General features: G+C 48.8%; 1 protein-coding gene across 1 annotated transcript in view; it reads left to right on the top strand.

Moving 5' to 3' along the window:
* LOC144730360 (uncharacterized) overlaps positions 1–24,721 on the top strand; it is an 86,928-nt gene that overhangs the window by 10,832 nt on the left and 51,375 nt on the right. Inside the window, 15 exon segments of the mRNA XM_078611128.1 lie at positions 183–311; positions 1,001–1,198; positions 2,758–2,919; positions 4,077–4,322; positions 4,681–4,858; positions 6,274–6,449; positions 7,427–7,555; positions 8,309–8,496; positions 10,889–11,100; positions 11,738–11,962; positions 13,832–13,938; positions 15,959–16,180; positions 16,445–16,583; positions 17,130–17,412; positions 18,496–18,643. Of these exon segments, the coding sequence (XP_078467254.1) occupies positions 183–311; positions 1,001–1,198; positions 2,758–2,919; positions 4,077–4,322; positions 4,681–4,858; positions 6,274–6,449; positions 7,427–7,555; positions 8,309–8,496; positions 10,889–11,100; positions 11,738–11,962; positions 13,832–13,938; positions 15,959–16,180; positions 16,445–16,583; positions 17,130–17,412; positions 18,496–18,643 (2,742 nt within the window).

Raw genomic sequence — 24,721 nt, 5'->3', positions numbered from 1 at the left:
CCTGAAATAAGTATTGGCGGGAGGGAAGGAAATTATTACTCACCCACCTGCACCTGCCTTGTGCTCCCAAACACCTAAGGGCCTTACTACCGCTGTGAGAAATTGACGGACGTAGACTGCTGTATTGCGATGATGTATCCACGTCATCTCTGCTGTGTTCCTCTTTGTTCCTCTTTTGCTAGGTGATTCAATTGGTGTGCCAACACCTCCAGGTGCAGTTCCTGAAGGACGTGGGCATTCGGGACCTGTTCGTTTTGCCTGTGATGAATGAGTTTGTCCGAACACACAGGGAAGTCAACCTGTTCATTGAGGTGCGTTTCCTATGTTTATTTCACTCGATTGGTCGTCTGTTTGCTAGGTCATGCTGCGCCCAGAGGTCACCCACTGAGTTTTTTTACCGTAACATTACCGTCACTTGGGTTTGGTGATCCATTCAACAGGGAAAACTATTTGTAAGAAACGTGAACGTACCAACGTGGCAACGTGATAATTGAATAACAGTAGCATGAACATCAGCGGACTCCAAGCAAAGAAGTACAACACCAAGTGCAGCTTCAAACTTGTGTCGGAGTGATTCACATCGTCACCTCCGGTGATTCGATGAATTGTTGTAATTGGGAGTTGCGGCTCTAGTGGCTACAAGGGGATGTGAACCCATTACTTAATGTATACGAATCTAAAAACATGAACTGTATTACAGAAGTGTTTTATGCTTCCCATCGGCCGCACAGCCTTTTGGGAGTGCATCTTAGCACCATTGCTTCTCCCGCACCGTACGTGCAAAAGAAGTTCAACATTCTCTGGACCAGTGTTGACATTCATTGTCTCATGAGCAGGCCCAAGCGTTCTCCAACCAATGCTGGTGGACTGCCTGATGTTTAGAGGCAAGGACCTTCTCTGCTAGATATGGGTCCTTGGCTATAAGACTACTGAGCCATCAAATTTAAGTGTAAACATCAGCCTGAGTTTGTATTTTTTTTTGGTGGGGTGGCCTTTGCAGGCCTTCGAGAAAGTGCGATGCATCAGCACGCTGTACGAGCTGGGCCAGTGTTTGGCCGCCCTGAAGGAAAAGCAGTTCTTTCGCGAGATCGGCCTGGGACCGCTGTGCCGCCACCCTCTGGTGCAGCGCCTCTTCAAAGTGCCGCACTCACTCCGCGATGATGACATCTACGAGATCACCACCGTGGACATCCTCCAGGTCTTGCCCACTTAACCCTTTTCCGTCGGTTTTATTTCCAAACTTATTTTGTTAATGATTTGAGAGCCTGCAGTGGTATAACGGTTAGCAAACTGGAGTTGGCAATCCTGAGGCTGCCAAATTCAATTCCATCTTCCGGAACAGTAGTTGAAATAATTGGCAAGTTTGTCAAATCCCTATGCCTGTGTACACCCCGCAGTGTAAATGGATTGACGGAAGGTATGCATTCGATCGGCAAGTCGTGTGTGGTGGGGTAAAGTGTGGGTATGTCCACCTCTTCTAATAGGTGGTAGGAGTTTTCAGGCCTGAGAGAAAGCCCCCGCCCCATCACACAAGCCCCCCCCCCCCCTGCCCCACCATCACCAGCCCCCCCCCTCCCCGGCACGAACCACCACCAGCCCCCACTGGCCCGACCACCACCAGCCCCCCCTGCCCCACCACCATCCTGCCCCACCAACCGCCCGCCCCCCCGCGCCACCACCACCAGCCCCCCTCCCGGCATGAACCACCACAAGCCCCCCCCCCGCGCCACCACCACCAGCCCCCCGCTGGCACGAACCACCACTAGCCCCCGCTGGCCCCACCACCACCAGCCCCCCCCACCCCACCACAACCAGCCCCCCGCCCCACCACCACCAGCCCCCCTCCCCCCGCCTCACTACCACCAGCCTGCCCCACCACCACCACCGGCCCCACCACCACCATCCCCCCCCCCACCAGCCCACCCCCTCGCATACAATTGCACGGCTGCACAACCTACAACCTATATGATTTGCGTTGGCAGCAGTGCACAAGCACAATTAAAGTCCCAACACATTTGTCGGTAACACTGTGGGCCAAAAATTTCACGTGCTAATAGACAATCTTCGGACAATTGCCATGCTTGATAGGACATAAGCCACGGAAATCTAGTGGGTAATAAGCAGTTGGAGGCTACACTTTACACCATGGGGCTGGGTATGATTTCTAAACATGTTTTTTGATCGTTTTTTTTTCATTTTGCATATAAATGGTTACCTAAAAGCTGTTGAGAAACGGTAATCGCTGTGAAGTGCAGTCTCCAATTCTTATTGTCCACTCAATTTTTCTGGCCTTTCTATGCAATATGAAGAAGGGTCATTGCCCAAAACGTCGCTTATTGTATTTTTTTCCCCTTTTAAGGCCGCAGTGCTACTGACACATGCAATTTTTTGTCTATTAAATTATATGAAAGCTCAGCAAGTCATTCCTTGCAGATGTAAGCAGAAGCGATACGCGCCCACCCCAACCACCCCTGTCGCGACTCAATCGATTATCGCGATTGAGTGCTCGTGAATCAACTCAAGATTCAACGCCTTTTTTAAAACGTGGTGAATGCAGCAGGCTCTAGTGGCTGGAGTGGGGGTGGGTGTTGGAACATGTGAACCAATTTCATGCAACGTATACGAATCGAAAACATCGATTCTTACGCACGCGATCCGGTGTGCATATCGCGAGCTTGAGGATGAATAATCAAGTCCGAATCGTTGCTCCCCTAGCATGCGCTCTGCGTAACGTGTTCGTGTTGTTGTTTGCGGCAGAGTTTGAGGACCTTCATGGCCAAGAGCCGCAGCTCCCGAGGCAAAGGAGTGATGGCACGTTTGGAGATGCCGGACTTCCTGAAGCATCTCATGGAACAGTACGGGGCTCCGGATATTTACGATCTGGGCATCCGAATCACAAGCATACCCCTGGGAATTTCCGTACGTGCCGTGCCTGCGTGTACGAGCGTGTGTGTGTGTATGCATTGCGTTGCTTGTTGACTGCGCGAATTGTATTATTCAATGCATAAAGTATGTGTTGTTGCCCTTGGGGGGGGGGGGGGTTACTTTCGTAATTAAATGCGTTCTGGAATTGTTGACGCACAGCCAAAGCATACGTGGCGCTGTGTTCCGACCTGAGAGTGACACTGCATACCTTTTACCACTCCCCCCCCACCCCCCACCTTGCATTTGCCTTACACGGCCACAATGCTGAGATATCATCAGTTGCTCAGGCACAGGAGTTTCACACCGCGTCTCCCTCTCAAGTGAATAGGGTGTATCTTTTTTCATGCAGTCTGAGACAGACTTACTACAGGACTTAAGTTTTGTGAGTGCAGTGCTGTGACATGAGCATTGAAGTAACTGCTCGTGTAAGTATATGTTAATATATATCGTATCGAAGGCTGAGGCCTATTTTAATGTCCCGCTTCTTCCAGAAATCTACTTTCCCGAGTGGTTGTGCATTTGTCGCTTGTTTCAGAGATTCGCGATTCGAGCCCAGGAGTCGCCTTAGTTAATACTGTGGGTGTATTAACCAAAACTGCATTTCCATATGCTTCACAAATAATGTAAAAAATATCTCGTGATGTTATTCATAAATGAGGAGGACATTTATGCCGGTGTCACAATCGAAATTAGCAAATCTAAACAAATACTCAGAAATTCTGGGATTGGGTAAAACCACATGTATATATGTTGAACTTCTTTCGCACTGTAAGTAGCCAACCGTGCTAATCAGAGGTGTGGGGAAGGACAACAAACTGTGAACACAAGATGCAGTTCTAAAGAAATTAGTTTTCAATCTATTTAAAAGTGCATGGCTCTAGTGGCTTCCTAATATCAGAAGGAAGTGCATTCCAGTTGGCCACAGAAGTGCATCTGAAATCGAGTGGTGTGCTGACTTTGTTGGCTCGCCAAAAGCCACTGCTGCTAGGATGATCCACCAAACCCATCTCTCGATGGCAATCGTGCATTGCCAGCACACCGTGTATTCGCTGTTGAACCACTCGTCCATCATGTGTTCCATCATCGCAACTACAGCACTGCCCTGCGCACCTGTGGCCACCACAGTTGCTCACATTGTGTTGTTTGTTTAGGTGATCGGCAAGGCCCAGAAAGGCGAGCGTGAGGTGATGGACCGTGGGCTGGCTCGCATCGAGTGTGACATCAAGCAGGAGGTGGAGGGCCGGCTACACAAGATCAAGAAACACTTGTTGGAGTCGTTCCCCTTGCCAGGGACGAGCGCCGATCTCCGCCGACAGTTCACGACACAGCCGGCGGCCGAGATCGTGCTGCAGGTCTTCCAGAACGCCGAGGCCATCTTTGTGAATAAGCTGAAGAAGGTGGGGGCAGTGGCATTTGGACATGAAACAAATTTACCGTGCGAGAAAAATAATGTATCTGCTTAGATTTTTCATAATACATTTGTCCTTGGAATTATTTAATGGGTGATAATCGCCATGCGTTTCAAGTCTGTGGATACTTCCACCAGTATCAAAAGACTTTCTCTACCACTGAATTAACACTCTCATCTATAATATTTAGGGTCATCGCTTTTACAAAATTCAGTCACACGATGAGACAAAAGTAAGGGGGGGCATTGAAATCGGTAGGACATCTATGCATGCATCACCCTCTATTTGCCCCAACAGTGTGATATGGCTGCACGTGGTTTGGGTCCTTTGTTGTCTCCACCGACAGTGTGTGCAGGACTTCCTGCGGCAGGTGAAAGGGGACACGCTGGCCCAGAAGCTGTTTCAGTTGGCCCTGTGCTGTGGCTCGCTCGAGACTCCCCGTGACCTCGTGGTCAAGGAGAAACCGGCCGCTTTTCTCGGCAACATCAGCACTCCCGACACCAGACCGCCGCCTCCTCCGGAGAGTAAGGAAACAAATTTGCATATATAATAGACTCTCAATTATCCGCGCTAATGACGGGGAGGATGGCTGCGGATAATGAAAAATCTCGGATGATCCAGAAATATCTATTTTCTGCGGATCTCTATGCTAAAAACTAACGATCGACCGATCAATGCACGTGCTCGATGATAACACTTTCCTGCTCCCGAGCAGAAGATTCGGCCCTCTAAGTTGGTTAGCAGAGCCACGCCAATCACCATCAATCAAACTCCACCCACTGTTGTAAAGATATGCAACTACTGTACTGTTGAGGGTGATCATGTAGATTTCAGATTCACTGGAGCACATATTTGTTCAGTTTAAGCATGTGACTTGTAACAAACACCTGAAGGGAATATCCATGAGTTATTAATAAGTCAATCTCAGGTGCGTGGTTGTGTGGGACAAGGTGATGCAGCGTGGGCTGCAAGTGGGCATTAGTTCAGCGTATGACGCATTGATTTGTCAAATTAATGTCGAGATGGCACGGGTGGCTGAGAGTGATTGTTAGCGCTGAGCTGGAAATGCTGAGACCTGGGGTTCGAATCCAGGTAACCGCCTTTGATAAAACTTGCTTTTGTCAAGTGCAGCCAGTTGATTATCTCAGCCCGGGCATTAATGACTGTAAAAAACACCCAAAACATAGAAAATAAATGGCTGTGCACTCAATTTGACTAAGTCCAATATCGGCTCAACTTTCATGCGATGGACATTACTCTTATGTTCAGAGTGGGTGGGAATGTGCTTCCCTTTACTGTGTGGACCAGAGGTCACTAGAAGCGATGTCAGAGGTAGCTTTGTGATGTTCTCTTCTGTGGGCCATTCTCCAATACGACGGGTTCCGCTGCTCTGTGAGAGATCCGAGTGGATGCTCCGTCTCATGACACGATATTAAAAGAACAATCTGAATTAAATGTAGTTTCTTGTATTGTACATAAGGGGTCAGACCACGGAGGACCTTCAGAATGCTGAGTGTGAACTTGAAATTTATCCTGGACTGGTTCGGCGGATAGTTGAACAATTGGAATATTTGGGTGATATCGTCTTGCATACGGGTGTGAGTGAGAAGTCTGCCAGCAGTTTTTTGAGTCCATAATCGAGATTTTTGCGTTAGATCATGTAAATATGCTCTCAATAATATGCGTAAATATGCACTCAATAATACGCGTTAATATGCACTTCATGCGACCTAACCCAAAAAAAATCTCTTGCGGATAATATTGGTCGCAAAGGCCTAAGTATTAAACAATTTTTTTTGGGTCATCTGGAATGTGATGATGAAACTTATTGGGAGGCCGTAGATGAGACGGGGGGGGGAGTGGCAGTTGTCGAGCCATTTGGAGCGAGTTACAGCTTCGTTGTCCTTTCCTACAATGGCATTGCTTCTCTCCTTCGCAGAGGCGGTAGCCGAGCAGCTGGTCCGTCTGCTGAGCCACGCAAGTAAGATGGCAGAGCCCCTGGGCCTGCCCGCGCTGTCACGCGTGGAGAAGCAGCTTGCCGAGCACTTTGACTCGCGCGACCTCCCCAGCCTGGGCCTCGGCTCCTTCTTGGACATCCTGCATCGCAACACCCAGGTGCGTACGTGGCATGCGTGAGCCCACCCGCCTCCAGCTGGTAAGAGGCAGTACAGCAAGTAGGTGTGCAACACTGCTTGTGCGAAGTTTGAGTCTACTTACCGCCTCTGAGTGGCGTGCAAACTTAAGTTCATTTCCAAAATTGTGCGCGCTAATATTAGTTTAATATTATGAACTTAAAACTCGTTTGTCGATAACTCGAATATGTTTAATCACTGCCAATGCAGAGCACATACACGTTTCAAGTAAGTTGCATGGGTTTTCTCTTGTCACTCTTAAACATATATAGGAATTTGGCAAACATCCCAAAAATAGGTATTGAAAATTCACCTTTAAAAGTGAGCGTACAGCAGTAACATTAAGGAAAAATATATCAAAACACAAAATATGCGAAGTGACCAAGTGGCTCGGAGAGCAAATGCGGTGCGTTGGCAATAATGAGGTTCTGGACTTGAATCTGGATTTTGACCGCTTGGGATGAAACCGAGGTCTCAAGTCTTATCAAGTCGATCGTCCGTGCCCAGTCACCAGCGACTGCACAAAACATCAATCTTATTAAACTTGGGTTTTGCACTTCATTTTCCTATTTCCAGCTCTGAGAATAACAATTTCAGCTTGACTCTCGTGCGCCGCACAATCTCATAGCCCAGCTCATGTGAAAGCGTTGGCTCCTATTGTGTAAAAGATAAAAGGCCACCCACAGCATTTTAATGACACACGGGCTGCACGGCTATGCGAGATTTACGAATGGATTATTCGTCGCTTAACATGACGCCGATAGCGCATTTGGAAAACAAAAATTGAGAACGAATTTTGTTTTAATATGCAAACTTAATCTCTAATATTTTATCAGTTTTCGTGCACTGCATTGTGAGAAGCAGCTCCATGCGTATCGTTCAGCTTTAAGCCGGTGTTTGCCTTGCGGTCGCCTCGGTGTCAACCAACCGATGTTGACGGATTTGTTGTGTCTGTGGCAGCTGTTGGAGGAGACTGGGGTTGTGATCTCTGCCCTGGGCGGATCTGGAGCCACGGCAGGAAGCTTCTGCCCCAAGCGCGACGAGCTGATTGAGTTCATCCGCCAGTGCGGCAGCCTCGACACCGCAGCGGTGAGACGCGGGCCACTGCAGGGCCCACCGGGGCGGCTCGGAGATGGGGATAAGGATTTGTAGATATAGGGCGCTCGCTGAAATAAACTCGGCAACTCAAAGCGCCGTGCAGCAACGTCTCATCTCAACCATTCCATTGCCCTGCGGGAGTCTAGCCTCTCCAATGGCAGCTGTTCCTGTTTGGCACGTGGTGCGTGCACTAGCGGCCTGTGAATGGACATTTCTGCCATTAGGGAGCGATGTTCGATTTTCTTACGTGGTTTTCCCCGATAAAGTAATGTTCAAGTATTTTATCGGATTAGGCAAATTTGGAACATGATCCAGTTACACGTGGCCAATTCTTTTTTTAAATACAGTGTCACATTGTGAAACAGACCACTTTGTTCATGGCAAAATTAACCAGGGCAGATCCTGAGTTTGAACCGAGAACCACCACTCGGCCATCTTTCCATAAATTCGTGCAGTCACATTGACGCTGTTCACGTCGTACGCAATGGACCCTTCATTATTAGCACCACCTCTGGCCCTGTTTGGGCCCTAGACCATTTTGAAAAGTCTTGTAAGGGCGGCGTATTACAGTTTGATTTTATATCGGCACGGCAAATAGCCAGTGGAAAACCACCCGTTCCGTGGGGGGCCTTCGCGCTGACACGAATCGGATGCGCCAGCGGAAAAGGGCTGCTAGAAACTCGGCCGCCTCCAAACGAAAGAGAGAGGGTTCCAGGTCTCTGTTGTTTGCTGTGTGCTCTGCAGCTGCCGGCCGTGGACTGCGCTGTGGGGCAGCACTACGGCGTGCATTCCTGCCGCAACCTTGGGCACGGCCCCGTGGCCAACCTGGTGAAACTGGTGCAGAAAGCCAAGCCCGGTGGCAGCAGCGGCGGCGGCGATGCCCATCGGTGCGCCGTCTTGTACGAGACGGCGCTGTGTGCTCGCGACTCGAGGTTTGGCAGCCCCTTCCAAAGTGCCCCCCTCCTCACCCCTTTGCTCACCTCGTGATCTGCTTGACCGCTGCTCAATTGTTGGGAGTTGGCGAAAGACGCTTGGGGATCTTTCATTTTTCACATCAAAGGCTCGGTGAGCATCACCAATATGCCATTGGGAATAGAACTTAAGAATTCAATGCTCAAGGCAAGTGATCGGGGAGCCAAACTGAAGATTGTGTGTGTAACACCCCTCTGGCAGTCCACTGCCTGATGAAGGTCTTGCCACGTTGCGTTGGTCATGGGGGTTGTTGCACCAAACTTCACCACGCTTGGTGAAGGGAGCGAGGATTAGGCTCAGGACTGGTTCAGATATCAGTCACCACTAACGTTAGCCATGGCTAGGAATCCAACTCGGATCGCCGCGTTAGTATCGCAATGCACCAAACATTGCAGCAGTGCTTCAGAAAGAATTCTGAAGTTGCTTCATATTGCACACAGTTTGAAAAAACCTTCATCAATTAATGGCGCCTTAATACAGGAGATATGTTTTGATTTTATATTTTACTGTACATGCTTAGATCGTGATAAAGAGTTGTGCTAGTTAGTAGTAACAGTGCAATACATCGGTGAAATCGATTCATATTTATTAAGCTGACAATTCATGTATTGAATTGACCGTGTAAGTATCAACATTTTTTTTTATCCCTTTTTATTTTCATAGTTTCATGTTGCCACTGCAGACAGTCGACATTCTCAGTGTAAGTTCAAAAGAACTGACAAACACCTTGTGAAAGACCCAACACAGAAGATCCCTGGCTTTGATCTTCCATGAAGCTCATGGTCCACCCTAAACCGCATTCGCACAAACCATGGCAGATGTGGATACCTGATGCACAAATAAAACATTAAAAACTCTCCAGTGTGCGTCTGGTCATCCAGAACAGATCATACAATGTGAAACGGCGCAATGCCCCGATCCACAAATACGAAGGAGACATCACAACGATGCACTCCGCTCGCTCCTCCTGGCTTTACCACCTCAATGTGAAATTGTTGTTGTTGCTCTGCATCTACATCAGTCATACGAAAGAAGAGAAGTAGCAAAAATGTACATTCACAACAGTCATCTCTCGTCCATGACGGAAGTGGTGCATTGATTCCTTTTGACCAGGCAGATGCTGAACTGTGTGTGACAGAAAAATAAATGTTTCCTTCTTCAGTCACTCTCAACTGCACTCGTATTGTTTAGAGACCTCAACAATGTACCTTGCCACCAACATAAGTCCCGATCCTCCTTTTGGGATGACGGTTGTCACCATCTTATAATAACGCAGTCATCCAGAATAAATGCCTCATTAGATACCCACACATTGCACCTCCTAGCTTTGACATTCCTCCATCAACCTCATCGTAACAGCGACAAGCCAATGCTCACATCTCTTTCATAAATAGAAAATTAAGTCAAGCCACAGTGCGGTTTAAGACTATGCAACCCAAGCTATGCATGATATAGTAACCCACTGTAGTCTGTCTTCTTTCAACGAAGTAGGAATAGTAAACCTACACAAAGTTTATTCTGAAGCCCTCTCGTTGTGACCAGCAGACCTCGGACATTGGCATGTGGCTCCTGAACATGTTGCCCTCATGCGCAAGAATCAAATAGCTCAGGGGTTGCTAACCTGCGGCTCCCGGTGCCGCATGCAGCTCTTTAAAGACTGTTCTTTGGGTCTTTCGGTAAAGCCACGTAGATAGAAAAATAATAAAAATATCACGACGTTTCGATCGCAACACAAGCAATCGTCATCAGGTGGAAAAAAATATATAGTGGGAGAGTTGCTGAAGCAGGATGTTATATCGGTTTGAGATGGATTTAGCCCAAGGGTTAGTGGGCGGGGCTAGAGATGGAATTTGCATGTAAATGTAAGATCGGAGAGCTGATGCACCTCCACGACTACGCAGCTGTGGAGGTGGCCGTTGTAGCCCCACCCACTTACCCTTGGGCTAAACCCCTCTCAAATCTATATAACATCTTACCTCAGCAGCTCTCCCACTATATATATTTTTCCACCTGACGACAATTGCTTGTGTTGCGATCAAAACGTCGTGATATTTGTATTATTTTTCTATCTACGTGGCTTTACCGAAAGACCCAAACAATATGAATTCCTGCAGTCATGAAAGCTTTAAGTCTTTAAAGACTGTTTGGTGATGTTATTTATTAAGGACACTGTCTCGCATTCACCACAGTGCATTGCGCTTCTTGAAATTTTGAGGTTTTTTTCCAAATTCGATGAAAATGTATCTTGTTGTTGGTTGCTGACCCCTGGAATAGCTTGCACTCCCTTAACCATTGCTCTTGTAGGTGCTGCTCCTGATTTTGTTATCAATGGGTGTCCCTCCATCCCTTCAGACAGGACTTCCTGTTGGAACGTGTCACAGTGGGCCTACAAGGCGACGTAGGGGAGGAGCAGGCCCTGCGTTGCCTTCTCGGTGCGCCTCTCCTGGAGGACCTGGCCACGTGGTCACACTGGGAGCTGCTCTTTGAGCCTCAGCTCGGAGCTCTCAAGAAGTTCATCGAGAGGGGCTACTCGGGAAAAGTGGCCCAGCTGCTGGCCAAGAGTGGTATGTGTTTTGCCCAGGGCTTCGTTTCAGGCCGAGGTCTGTCTGGGCCGGCAATATGGTTGCCACCGATTGAGGCTCAAACAAAGTTGGACATCTGTAATCTTCTCAGTAGCCTAGTGACTAGGCCTGTTCAGCCATTTGTGTCCACCTACGATGTGACACAAGTGTTCACTGGTGCTGGCTCGTTTATCTAACTTTGGCATTACAGACCATAATACAGCACATGACCTCTTTAGTGTTTTATCTAATATTTCTTTTCAACTGACCAACTGAGCTGCATCATTGCTGTGTCGAGCCAGCCCAGTGTGTATTTACACTGCAGAAGCCATATTACGCTGATGAGATGGCAGGAAATGAATGACAAGTCAAGGCATGGGCAGATGACCTGATCACGTCCTTTTACTGACTGATTTAATGCACAATTAATGTCTTTCGCCCCCGTCATTGGTTTGGCTCCGAACCAGATTCCGATGTCTTGTGAGGCCAGCGTAGCACGGTTTGGTTTTAGCTCAGCTCAGCAATGGGCCAGCGAAAAACCACCCCCATACCATGAGCACCTCCACCCTGGCACAGCTCTGATATGCCAGTGTAAAATGGGATCCTATGTCCTCTTGCGTGCACCGCACTGTCCATAAAGGTTTCTCCGAGCTCCTCGTCCTGGAGGTGAAACCAGGGCTCCTGCTCCGCCTCGACCCCGACCCCTCCCCCGACAAGTTCGACGAGGCCGCCCTCCGCCACGACCCCGTGGTCGTCGCCGGGCAACTGGTCTCCATGGTGACAGCCGATGGGCTGGGACATGCCCCCCTGGCCCTGCTAGCCAATCGGATGGAATCTGTCCTTGCGTCTATGGCGGTGGGCAGAGGTGAGCTTTAAACAATAGTATGCAGAATAATAGCTTTCATGTTGGTTGCATACCTATGGGGCCCACTACGTTGTTTAAGACTATGTCCTGGACCTGTGTTACATACTAGAGTAAACAAGTCCGACTGCTGATGAGGCCCTGATCGTCAAAACTGGTCCAGAGTTTCCCTGCTGAAACAAATTCTGCTGGTTAATATCGATCTGAAATGCCAACAGGCTGATGGACTGCAACATGTGTTTCCTTATATGGAAATACATAACAGAGTTCTGCTTGTATATGATACATGTAATGGGTTTCTGTTCAATATAAATATATCAGTGTGCCTAATCGAGAGTTTTCAATCGCTGCGTATGACCTCTTCCATGGCTTATAGATCAGGAACAAACGTTGAATGAAACAAACGTTTTAAAGTTCATAGCGAAGTATGGAGAGGTGCATGCTGGAAATTACATTTATGAACAGTGGGGAACATATGGATCGGAGAACAATTGCAAGTTAAGAGACCTCACGTTCATTATTATTAAAAGTAAGTGGGCTTGGGTAGGACACGGCACCAAAATAGATGATGGCCGGTTGAGACTAACGAAGGATTGGCAGCCGAAGGAGGGATCACTCCCGAGAGGTCGTGTGCCAAGGAGATGGAGCGCCGAGATCGGCTCGTGGGCAGGAGTCGCATGGATTGTTGCATCGTGTGGCTGTGATGTACGGTGACGACTCGGGGAGGCCTTCATCCAGCAGTGGATTGATCGCGGCTGATGATGACGGATTTTATGCGGCCATCTGGAACGTTCGTCCTTCCGATATTAGGAAGCCACTAGAGCTATGCACTTTTAAATCTAGATTGAAAACTAATTTATTTTGAAGTGCTTTTTGTGTTTAGTTTGTTGTCCTTCCCCCGCACTGCCGATTAGCACGGTTGACTGTGTAATATGGGCAAGAAGTTCAACATACATACGTGTGATTAAATCTCTATGAATGCGATTAGAGATCTGGTTATAATCCAACACAGTGTTGCTGTTTTTCTGCTCTGTGCCTCACGATAATTATCTGGATGCTGCAAGAATTCATATTCTTGGGTCTTTCGGTAAAGTCACGTAGATAGGTTCAAAGAAAATAACAAAAAACTACGACGTTTCGATCGCACCACAAGCGGTCGTCTCCAGGAAAAGGGGGGTTAGCTTCCAAGGCAAACTGTTTATAAAGGTTTGAAATGGGCATAACCCAAATGTCAGCAGCCAATGATAATGTAAGTGGTGGGCAGCCAACCCGACGGTGGTTGGTTTTCCACCAATCAAGAGGCTGCCAGGTGAAAATTTGCATGTTAATGGGAGATTAGCATGTTAATGGGAGATTGCAGAGCCGCAAAGCACGGGTCGGCGCGCGAAGTGGCTGTGTTCGTGTGAACCCTGTGAAAGCGCAAGTATGAAATGGGCGTAAAGCACAACTAGCATCGGAAGGTGGTACGATGGGAACATCATAGCCAGTAATGACTTCAACTGGTTGATAACGTCCTTCCAATGATTGCTCAGTTTGTACCCATCTTCTCGGGTTGGCTGCCCATCACTTACATTATCATTGGCTGCTGACATTAGGGTTATGCCCATTTCAAACCTTTTATAAACAGTTTGCCTTGGAAGCTAATCCCCCTTTTCCTGAAGACGACTGCTTGTGTTGCGATCGAAACGTAGTTGTTGTTAATTTTTGTTCTTTTCTTTGAACCTATCTACGTGACTTTACCGAAAGACCCAAGAATATGAATTCCTGCAGTCACGAAAGCTTTCAGTCAAGATTTAGGCTGCGGGAACCTTGAGCACAGGGGATAATTTTGGTTAAATTTGAGCATCGTGCCAATGCCTGGTTCGTGTGCAGAGTCCAGCATGGAGGATGAGGAGTCGTCGGGCAAGCTGGCCGCGAGGTTCGTCTTGGACTGCCTGTGCCGCATTCCTCTCCGCTTGTGCAAGGCTCTGGCTCCACAGGTGAGGATGAACTTTATCATCATCCCCATTCTCATCACTTCCTCATTGGCCCCCAAAATATTCACATCGTATATTTTCTGTAATTGTTCTTGAGTTATCGATTCACCTAAATGGCGGCACTTTTCCATGCGCTGTTACAAGAGATGTTTTTTTTTTGTGTGGAGGTCAAACCGAGATGGTCATTTTTCTGTTAATTCTTAGAGCCAGAATTTTTTCCAAAACCAATGATTTCAAAATATTTTTTATTTATTTTGGTCACCGGGCAAAAACCATGAACTCACGAAACTTGAAAGTTTGATTTAACGATGATGCTTTCCTAGATTAAAACCCCAGGATCTTAGCATAGGTGACCTCCACTTATACAGATTTAATAATTATAATTATGCAATTTATCACGCACACAATATGTCAGGACATCTGAGGTGCGGAGCCAAACTCGGTGTTTCGCTCGAAAGCCAGGCGAGAGAGATGAGGCCTTCAAGTGTCTCTTAGAAGTTGGTGTAGATTGAACTCTGGTGCTGCTGCTGCTTCTGCTGCTAGTGCTGCTCTTTTTGATACTGCACATATGCAGTGGGATCGCGATCGCATTCAGATGGCGGGGGCTGCCACAGAGAAACGAAGGCCAGTCCTGGTCCTTGGTGTAGAGAGGAGGAAGGAGGTTGCGAGTCGCTTCTACTGCTGCTGCAGAGAGTTCTACCATGAGCTGCAATGCAGGCTGACAGGAGAGCGAAGAGATGCCGTGGACGATCGGAAGTAGAAGTGCGGCGGCAAAGGCTGGCGATCTAGTAGCTGACCCTGCTAAGGAGTGGAGAGATATGGGTTGTTGTATGTTACACATTTCACTGCCAAACATATTGTACAGAAGAGATGGGAACATTAACATAACTTTGGATTTGTTCTGTAATGTTTTAGACAAACTATTCAGTGCGTAGAGAAGGCCTATAGGAATGTGTAGGCTGTTACGGCATTCCAGGAAATAATGTCTGAATACTTAAGAACTTGTCTAATACAACACGGGCCTGTGTGTGGTTTGAAGCAAAGACACCAGAGTGGTTCTAGGTAAGGAGCCTGTTGAACAGGGATTTTTATTCCAGTCACCTACATAAGTCCATTGTCAAGCTGGACCGTGTTTTCAATAAAACCGTAGATATTGTAACTACAGCTAAATTTCCAATGTTTACACCACTGCAGTGACAGCTTCTGCCCCTGCTGGTCATCATCAACTCCATCCAGCAGTACACTGTCACCGGATTGTTTCCTATGACACGCTCCCCCCAGTTTATTGTTGCCACTCAGCCACACACCCAGCTTCCCAACCATACACCCACGTTCAGCTGATTTCTGGTCAATGTATGTAACTTGTCACTGATATTTTTATTTAAAGCTTTCGTGACTGCAGGGATTAATATTCTTGGTTCTTTTCGGTAAAGTCACATAGAAGGGAAATAAAAATAAAACAAATTATTACAACGTTTCGATTGCAACAAGCAATAATCACACCTGATGATGATTGCTTGTGTTGCAATCAAAACGTCGTGAGAATTTAATTGTTTTATTTCCATTATTTTATTATTTCCCTTCTACGTGACTTTCCCGAAAGAACCAAGAATATTGTCACTGATTATCAACCAGTGCTGCAGGAAGAGATTATTAATTCAGCTGGTAAAACCCAAGTGAGCCAAGTAGCCCTGTTACAAAGATAACCACACCCCAAGACCATAGGCAGTGGTGGCAATTACAGTACCTTGCAGGGTGGAGTAAATGTGTAAACTATTGCGAGCAAAAACATTTTTTTTACATGAAACCCACGAGAATTTACTGAAAACATGGTAAGTAAATAAATAGTGCCTGAAACAAATTAATTTCAGACTCCAGATGGAAATGTCATGGTCACAATAGCCTTTGTGCTATAAGAATGGCACACGTTCCACACGTCCTAATTGATGTGTTACTTTCTCCGAGCGTCCACCAGGCTTACCAAGCGGGGGTCGTTGTTCCTTCTGCGCGTTTGCGCCCGCAGGTGCTGCTGGAGCCTTGCGGCCGCGCCCTGGGCCAGACGCGCTCCCGGGAGCTCCTGGGGCGCGTCGCCACGGACCCGCGTGACCGCCTCCGCCTGCAGCAGCTGGGCCTGTTGCTCGGCATCACCGAGTGGAGCCGCGAGCTGCAGCGCCGAATGCAGGCGGAGCCCCACGCAGCGCCACGCGCGCCGCTCCGTCCCGTCGCGATGCGTGCTCTGAACGAGGTGGGCGCATCTGGCGTGTGTGCGGGGGTGCGTGTATGTCGATGCGCGCCCGTGTGTGTGTGCACGTCGCGGCCCTTCTATCGCTCCAGTTGCCGGACGACGAGCGCCGCCTCCCACGCCGTTGCTGGTCGCCGTGGTGTATCTCGCCCCGGCGACGCTCGTGTATGAGCAAATACAATGTGGCACACACTTGGAAAACAATGTTATTAAAAATGTGTAAAATAATCTCGCTTTATTTTGTTATTTTTGTCTTTCATTTGTCAGGCATTCAAATCTGCTGCTGCTGCTGCTTCAGACTCTGACCTGACCAATGGCAGTGAGGAGGAGGAGGAGAGCGGATCCGTGGAGTCCGAGTCCAAGTCAGATTCTGAGTCCGAGGATGAAGAGACCTCCGACTCGTCCGGTAGCTATGACCCTGATACAGCCGCACTCAGGGGGCAGCAGTGGTGCTCACAGAGCTCGTGCATCGCTTGCATCGGTGCACCGCATCACAGAGATGTTACCGGGTTCAAGAGTCGTGCTTTCACAAGAGGTGAAATCAGGTCCCCGAGTGTAAAGAGCTCATTGTCTGAACCCCCCAAACTAATGACTCCACGTGACCTTCCCTCCCTCCCCTCCCTCCTTTTTTGAGTGATTTTATGGATTGGCGTGATTTGATTCAGGAGTAAATTCTTATTTTTGCCTCATTTGTAATGTTGCTCATTGTTGCCCCATCTCGTTGCACCGTTATGTTTGTCACCATTACCGTAAGTGTAACATAATTGATTTGCATAAACCGTAACCTATGTATTCTCAAAAGGAATCCTCAATGGATGTATAATGAGCATAAAGAGTCTATTTAAATGCATGGATTGATGCGTGATTGCATGCCTGCTGCTCAGACCATGGTTGTTGATGATTGATGATCATAATGATGATGACATTGTAACCGAATGAAACTGAAATCCAGGGGATGAAGAGGAGGATTGTCAGAAGTTCGCCCTTGCGCCTTCGACCTACGAGGAGGTGGAGGAGAAGACTGACGAGGTGGAGGAGAAGACTGACGAGGTGGTGGAGGAGGTCGCCTCGGACGTAGTGCCCGACGCGGACGAAGCAGCCGCGTCCGAGGGTGAGGGGACAGCCGAGAGGACGAACGCCGACGGAGACGTGGGGGAGGGTGAGGAGGCGCCAGTTGTGGAGGAGATCCCCCCAACGGTGGAGGATCCGTGCAGAGCCATCGTGGAGGACATCCGGTGAGGAGCTGCCTCCACGCCAGCGCGCATCGCAACCGAGCAAGCCGTACGCTCGGCAGTAGGAACGGCCAAACAATTCAGTGTGAAAAAGGTTTCTTGAGACTCACAATGGTTTTTCCTGGTTAAGTAATTGGCGGTATTACTACAGTCCACATTATGATGATGATGATATGCGTCATGTTTACTGTGGCTTAGTTAACATAGCTGGACAGTGCATTGCGCTTTTGCAGAGGATCAAGTACATATGCTGAACTTCTTTCGCACCGTATGTGGTAATTAGTGGTGCGGGGGAAGGACAACAAATTAAACACAAAAATCAGTTAATGAGTAATGTCAATAAACAGACAAAAATCTCTTCATTGCTACATCTGAATGGGGTCCATTTCTTAAGTGTATGGTTTTTGCCAATCACATTTCAGCCAAAAAATTCCAAAGACACGATCTCTGCTAATGGGCAGATGTATCCGGATGATCCAAATGCACCTCAGAAAATGGCGTGGCAAATATGATGTCGCTTCTGTGCTTTTGCCAATAGTGGGGTTCCCATGACATTGGGTGACGTCTCTTGTTAGCAGACATGGTAAATGGGTCCCACAGTTAAAATAATCAGAAATTGTTCTGTAGTTGTCCTTAAAAATCTTGAAATCTGAAAAGGTGGCATGAGAAACATCCCTCGTATGAGTATTCAGGATGGGTTTCTGATATAAAAACTAGGGTCTTGAAGTCTTAATCGAAAATTTTGTATCCTTTTTAGATTTTAGGATAATTCAAAATTACTATTGGCAGGAAAAGCGTGGAAACGTCGTCGCATTAAGGACGCACATTATTATGATTATTAATATAGTGACGTCATTAATAATGTCACTTCCAGTTATTTGATTAATCCGAAACATTATTAAAAAAATTATGTATTTCACCAAAATGTTGTAATCTGGCCCATATTTTTTCCCACAGCCCGGCAGCTCCCGCAGCCATTAATAGCAGGCATATCCACCGTATATCGTAGGCCATGCAATTAGGACGTTTTTGCTAATGGGGGAGCACATCCCTGGGCACTTGCCTGTCTTTCCTGGCGGAGTGCAGGAGGCACGAGTTCGGGATCGGCGTCGAGTTGAGCGAGGACGCAGCGCGGCTCATGGAGGTGCAGCAAAGCCGCATCGGGCGCAGCCTCGAGCGCCTGTCCTCGGAGCTCTACAGCAAAGACACGCACTTCGTCCTGGAGCTCGTGCAGGCGAGACGCTCTGCCTGCATTCTTGCAAACCAGCGCACCCACGCACGCCTACACACACACACCAACAACAACGACCGTCATTCTCCGCTAAGTGGCTGTGACGTCACTACGGTGCTTGTGCCAGGCTATGTGCACCTTGAGACCACGTGAAGTGTCGAACGCCCGCTGGCAGGAGGTCACGGGACAGACCCAGCAGGTGCCACGGGTCGACTGACTGAGATGACCGAGATGACTGGCTGATGCACCACCTGTGCCCCCAACTGTGCCAACTTGCTGTGCTTTAACCACCCGGTGCTCCACTCGTTGTTGTGAGCGTCGCTCTTCCGCCCTCCGTTGTTGTTGGAGGGCGACTGCCTCCAACTGCCCAGCACCAGCAGCGTCCTTCACGAGCCTCCTCCACAGCCGATCTTGACACTGCTGGTACCAGTCATGGGCAAGTCCACTCAGCTCCACGTCCTCCTGTACCACATTACTCCATCTCTTCTCTAGCCCGTGCCACGCCCATTTAGCCCCCTCTATCCAGCCGAACAAAATCTGTTTAGGCATCCGGTGGCTGAGCATGCTGGCTACATAACCCAGCCAATGGAGCCTTGCCTGTCTGAGGAGCTCACCGATGGGACTTTGTCCAGATCTTTCAAAGATTTGTGAGCTCCTCACACAATCCAGGCTGGTTAAACCCTGGATTGATCATAGGCAGGCCAGCCTAAATTTTTCTAACCGGCAAAGATGTTCCATTTGGGGGGGTCCACGTTTCGCAAGCGTAGAGAAGGGAGGGCATGATCCTCGCCGAGAAGACCCAAAGCTTCGTGTGGAGCGACAGACCAGATAGCTTCCACACAGCGTTACGCAACCGATGAAAATATATTGCTGCTCGACTGACTTGGAGTGAGACCTCTGCTGCCAAACCGGAGCCGGTCATGAGCACACTGCCCAGGTATGGGAAACTCTCCACTCTCTCCACAACTGCCCCATCAACGATTGGGAATTGTGGGGGTGGAGTGTCCGATGGTACAAAATACCAGGCAGGTGCTTAGTTTTGGTGGGGCTGATGGTAAGGCCCCACCTCTTAGTGGCACACTCCAGTTTCAGCAGAAGCGTCTCTAACTCCTCCTCAGAATGAGCAGCAATTACCAAATCATCGGCATACATAACTTGGTTGACCAATAGGGAGCCATCCCTTGACCGCACCCGGGCATCGATCAGCCTCCCATTATATCTGTACCAAATCGAAATTCTCACGGTACAGCTATTGGAAGCTTCATGAGCTACGTGGTCAAAATAGATGTTAAATAATGTGGGAGCCAGAGGACAACCCTGTCGCACCCCAAGGTGTACAGGGAATGGCTCTGACTTCCGGCCACGTTGTTTTACCCGGGCCCACTCACCATCATGAAGGTCCTTAATGATCGTGAGCAGAGGGTCAGGGACTCCGAAAGTACGAAGAACCAACCCAGGGCCCAGGCCTTTTGATGGTATCATAGGCCTTGACCAGGTCAATAAAGCAGAGATGTAGGTCTTGTTGGAATTCCCTACACCTCTGCTGTAGCAGACGGACAGAAAATATGGCATCTGTGCAAGACCGCCCTTTCCTGTACACATACATATGTAATGCGGGCGAAAGCGACCTTCCGGATGTGACGTCACGAGGAGGCGGAGCCAGGTGACGTGTGTGAAAGGTAGGGGGTCCTTAAGCGGGTAAACCGGAAAGAGAAGGCATATTCTCAGGTTTTTTCGGTAAAGTCACGTAGGTAAAAACATTAAAATTAATGAAAGTAAAATAAAACAAAACAAAATAAAATTCACGACGTTTCGGAGGCAACACAAGTCTCCGTCATCAGGTGGGACCGTCACAGCCGAATTAGCTGCATCAAGTGAAGCAATGATTCAAGATGTAATCCCTTATAAGCAAGTTGAAGGGAGGTGGAGGGGGGGGGAGAGCTTATCAGGCTGTGGTAGCCAATGAATGGAAACGTATCGGGAGGGAGGAGGAGCGGTGATCAAAGACTGCACGCAGTGCTCAACACAATGAATGGAGACGTGTCGGGACGGAGGGCGAGCGGCGATCAAAGACTGCACGCAGTGCTCAACACAATGAATGGAGACGCGCCGGGACGGAGGGCGAGCGGTGATCAAAGACATCACGTAGTGCTCAACACAATGAATGGAAACGTGGCGAGCGGTGATCAAAGAACAATGAAGAGATTACTGTTAAACACTGTGGATGTTAACACTCGGTGAAGTAAATTAAAATAGTGCCTGTCAGATAAGATGGTCCAAAAAGTGTAATTAAGTCTTTTTTGCGTGGTTAATAACATCTTTCCAGTGATTACTGAGTTTGTACCCATCATCACGGTTGAAATTATGTCTGTGTTTGTATATTTGTATGGCTTCGTGTACAAACCTTTGATGGTAGCCCGGAGGTTTGCAGAGAACCTTGGTCTCGGAAAAGACAATTTCATGAGAGCCCGCCGAGTTGTAGCAATGATCGGCAACGGCCGAAGAATCAGTTCTGCCGTGTTTCAGATCTGACTTGTGCTCGCGGACACGATCAGCAACATGACGTTTTGTTTCTCCAATGTAGCAATCACCACAAATGCAACTCAATTTGTAGACTCCAGGATACTGTAAGTCAGGAACGACATCCTTCACAGATGGAATCAGATCACGGATTTTATGCACTGTACTGAATCGGACTTGGATCTTATGTTTGTTTAGAATTTTGGAGATCTTTTTGGTCACGCCTGCTATGTATGGTAACGTGATAGTTTTGGTCGGAGTTTCATGTGGTTGTTTCTGTGTGGTGGGAGAGACAGCTTGGCGGATAGTGCGGTCAGAGTATCCGTTCATCCTGAGGGCCCGATGTACATGTCTTAATTCATCAGTCAGGTGGTGTTGGTCAGAAATGCCATGGGCTCTGTGGTATAGCGTTTTGATGAGAGAATTCTTTTGAGATGGGTGGTGGTGGGAATCCGGTTTCAAGTAGGAATTTGTGTGGGTGGCTTTCCTGTAGACAGAATGTCCCAAGGATCCATCAAGCCTCCTCTTAAACAGAATATCCAAGAATATCCAAGAATGGTAGTTAAACTACCATTCTTGGATATTCTGTTTAAGAGGAGGCTTGATGGATCCTTGGGACATTTTGTCTACAGGAAAGCCACCCACACAAATTCCTACTTGAAACCGGATTCCCACCACCACCCATCTCAAAAGAATTCTCTCATCAAAACGCTATACCACAGAGCCCATGGCATTTCTGACCAACACCACCTGACTGATGAATTAAGACATGTACATCGGGCCCTCAGGATGAACGGATACTCTGACCGCACTATCCGCCAAGCTGTCTCTCCCACCACACAGAAACAACCACATGAAACTCCGACCAAAACTATCACGTTACCATACATAGCAGGCGTGACCAAAAAGATCTCCAAAATTCTAAACAAACATAAGATCCAAGTCCGATTCAGTACAGTGCATAAAATCCGTGATCTGATTCCATCTGTGAAGGATGTCGTTCCTGACTTACAGTATCCTGGAGTCTACAAATTGAGTTGCATTTGTGGTGATTGCTACATTGGAGAAACAAAACGTCATGTTGCTGATCGTGTCCGCGAGCACAAGTCAGATCTGAAACACGGCAGAACTGATTCTTCGGCCGTTGCCGATCATTGCTACAACTCGGCGGGCTCTCATGAAATTGTCTTTTCCGAGACCAAGGTTCTCTGCAAACCTCCGGGCTACCATCAAAGGTTTGTACACGAAGCCATACAAATATACAAACACAGACATAATTTCAACCGTGATGATGGGTACAAACTCAGTAATCACTGGAAAGATGTTATTAACCACGCAAAAAAGACTTAATTACACTTTTTGGACCATCTTATCTGACGGGCACTATTTTAATTTACTTCACCGAGTGTTAACATCCACAGTGTTTAACAGTAATCTCTTCATTGTTCTTTGATCACCGCTCGCCACGTTTCCATTCATTGTGTTGAGCACTACGTGATGTCTTTGATCACCGCTCGCCCTCCGTCCCGGCGCGTCTCCATTCATTGTGTTGAGCACTGCGTGCAGTCTTTGATCGCCGCTCGCCCTCCGTCCCGACACGTCTCCATTCATTGTGTTGAGCACTGCGTGCAGTCTTTGATCACCGCTCCTCCTCCCTCCCGATACGTTTCCATTCATTGGCTACCACAGCCTGATAAGCTCTCCCCCCCCCTCCACCTCCCTTCAACTTGCTTATAAGGGATTACATCTTGAATCATTGCTTCACTTGATGCAGCTAATTCGGCTGTGACGGTCCCACCTGATGACGGAGACTTGTGTTGCCTCCGAAACGTCGTGAATTTTATTTTGTTTTGTTTTATTTTACTTTCATTAATTTTAATGTTTTTACCTACGTGACTTTACCGAAAAAACCTGAGAATATGAATCATTGCAGTCACGAAAGCTTCAAATCTAGAAAGAGAAGGCAGTCGGGGTGTGAATGGAAAGGTGTGGGGCCACGCGGGCGTACGAGCCGAGGGGGCACCGTCAGAAGCGGGAGCCAACCCTGGGAACAGTAGGGAGCTACTGGGAGGTGTAAAGCTGCAGATAGAGATAGGCAGTAAGGCTGTGTGTGAGGGGCAGCGGGGTGGCTGCCAAGAGTCGCAGGAGCAACGAGAAGGCGAGACAGCACGAGGCTGTCAGAGCTGCAGCAGGAACAGCCAAGGGAGCTGTGTGAGAGTACAGCAGCGGAGCTGCTGTGGGGCTGCAAGAGCGACAAGAACAGCAGCGGGGCTGCTGATGTGGACTGGAGTGACATCGTAACCAGCACAGAGAGAATAAGAGAGACAGCCGTGTGGGAACGCAGTACGGACCGAATAAAGGACACTGAGCCAGAGATCGTGGTCAAGTCTTTTATTACACTGGGGTCAGAAGTGAAACGGCATGTCTAAGCAAGTAAGGAAGAAAATTCCCCCGGCGCCAGCATCGGCTTCTTCGTCCGACGACGACGAATTCCCTCCGACCACGGATTCTGCTGGGGTGGTGGAGGAGAGCCCTGCTGAGGCGAGCACGGGGACGGGCGTGGAAGATGTCGGCGCGATGGCGGGTCCGTCAACAACATCGGACGCTGACCAAAGATGGCAACAGGTGGCAGAACAACTGGAGACACTCAAGGACGTCCTGGCGCATCTATGTCACCTCGTTACGCCAAGGACGACGATGGAACGAGAAGGTGCTCCACGGGCCGCCACGTTGCCTGCCCTGCCGCCGCCATTGGCCACGCGGCAAGAAGACGCCATCTTGCGCGCTCCGCGGCGCCAAACCGCCATCTTGGCCACGCCGCGGGCCGACGCCATTTTGAATTTGCCTCCAGAACAACCATCATTGGAAGACGGCGTAAAGAGGAGTCGGAGTCGCCACCTTACTACAGTTAAGGAATTCTCTATCGGGGGCGATTGGAGCGCTTTCGCCTGCCGATTTTTGGCGGCGGTTCGTTCAGCAAGATGGACCGATGCGGAGGCCTTGGAAGTGTTGCCGACTCTACTGGACGACGAATCTGTTCGATTTTTCCGTTCCATAACGGCCGATAAGAAGAAGACTATGTGGAGTTTTTGAGGAAATGGCCGACGCCTATGAGCCACCTGACGACGCGCATCGGCGATTCGCTCAACGACAACGAGCACCCGAAGAATCGCCCGTGGCGTTCAGGGGTGCGGTGTTGGAGCTGGCCATGGCAGCATATCCTGACACGCCACAGGATCTGCTCGAGCCTCTCATATTGGGTAAAAATGCTGGAGCTGTCTCGGGATCTGGGGATCCCCATGCCTGTGTGTGGGCATGAGAAGCTCACGTCCCGGGCGGCAGCAAAGTGTCTGGATGCGCAGTTTAATCTCCGTCGCTGGAAGCAAGTGGCGGCATGGACGGGTGGGCCCGTCAAGGAAGGAGGCGCGATGGGGTGGGACCCCACAAGGGCGATCTATGTGCCGGATGAGCGGGGTCCACAGGAGCTGACGGCTGCCTCCTCTCCATGGTCGGGACGCGGAAGGCCGGGGCCGCGCGCTACGCCATCGGGACGGGGCCGCC

The sequence above is a fragment of the Lampetra planeri genome, chromosome 35 (assembly GCF_965212315.1).
Source record: "Lampetra planeri chromosome 35, kcLamPlan1.2.h2, whole genome shotgun sequence".
Taxonomy (NCBI): domain Eukaryota; kingdom Metazoa; phylum Chordata; class Hyperoartia; order Petromyzontiformes; family Petromyzontidae; genus Lampetra; species Lampetra planeri.
Note: the sequence above shows the minus strand (reverse complement) of the source record. Positions and strands in the feature narration are given on the sequence as shown.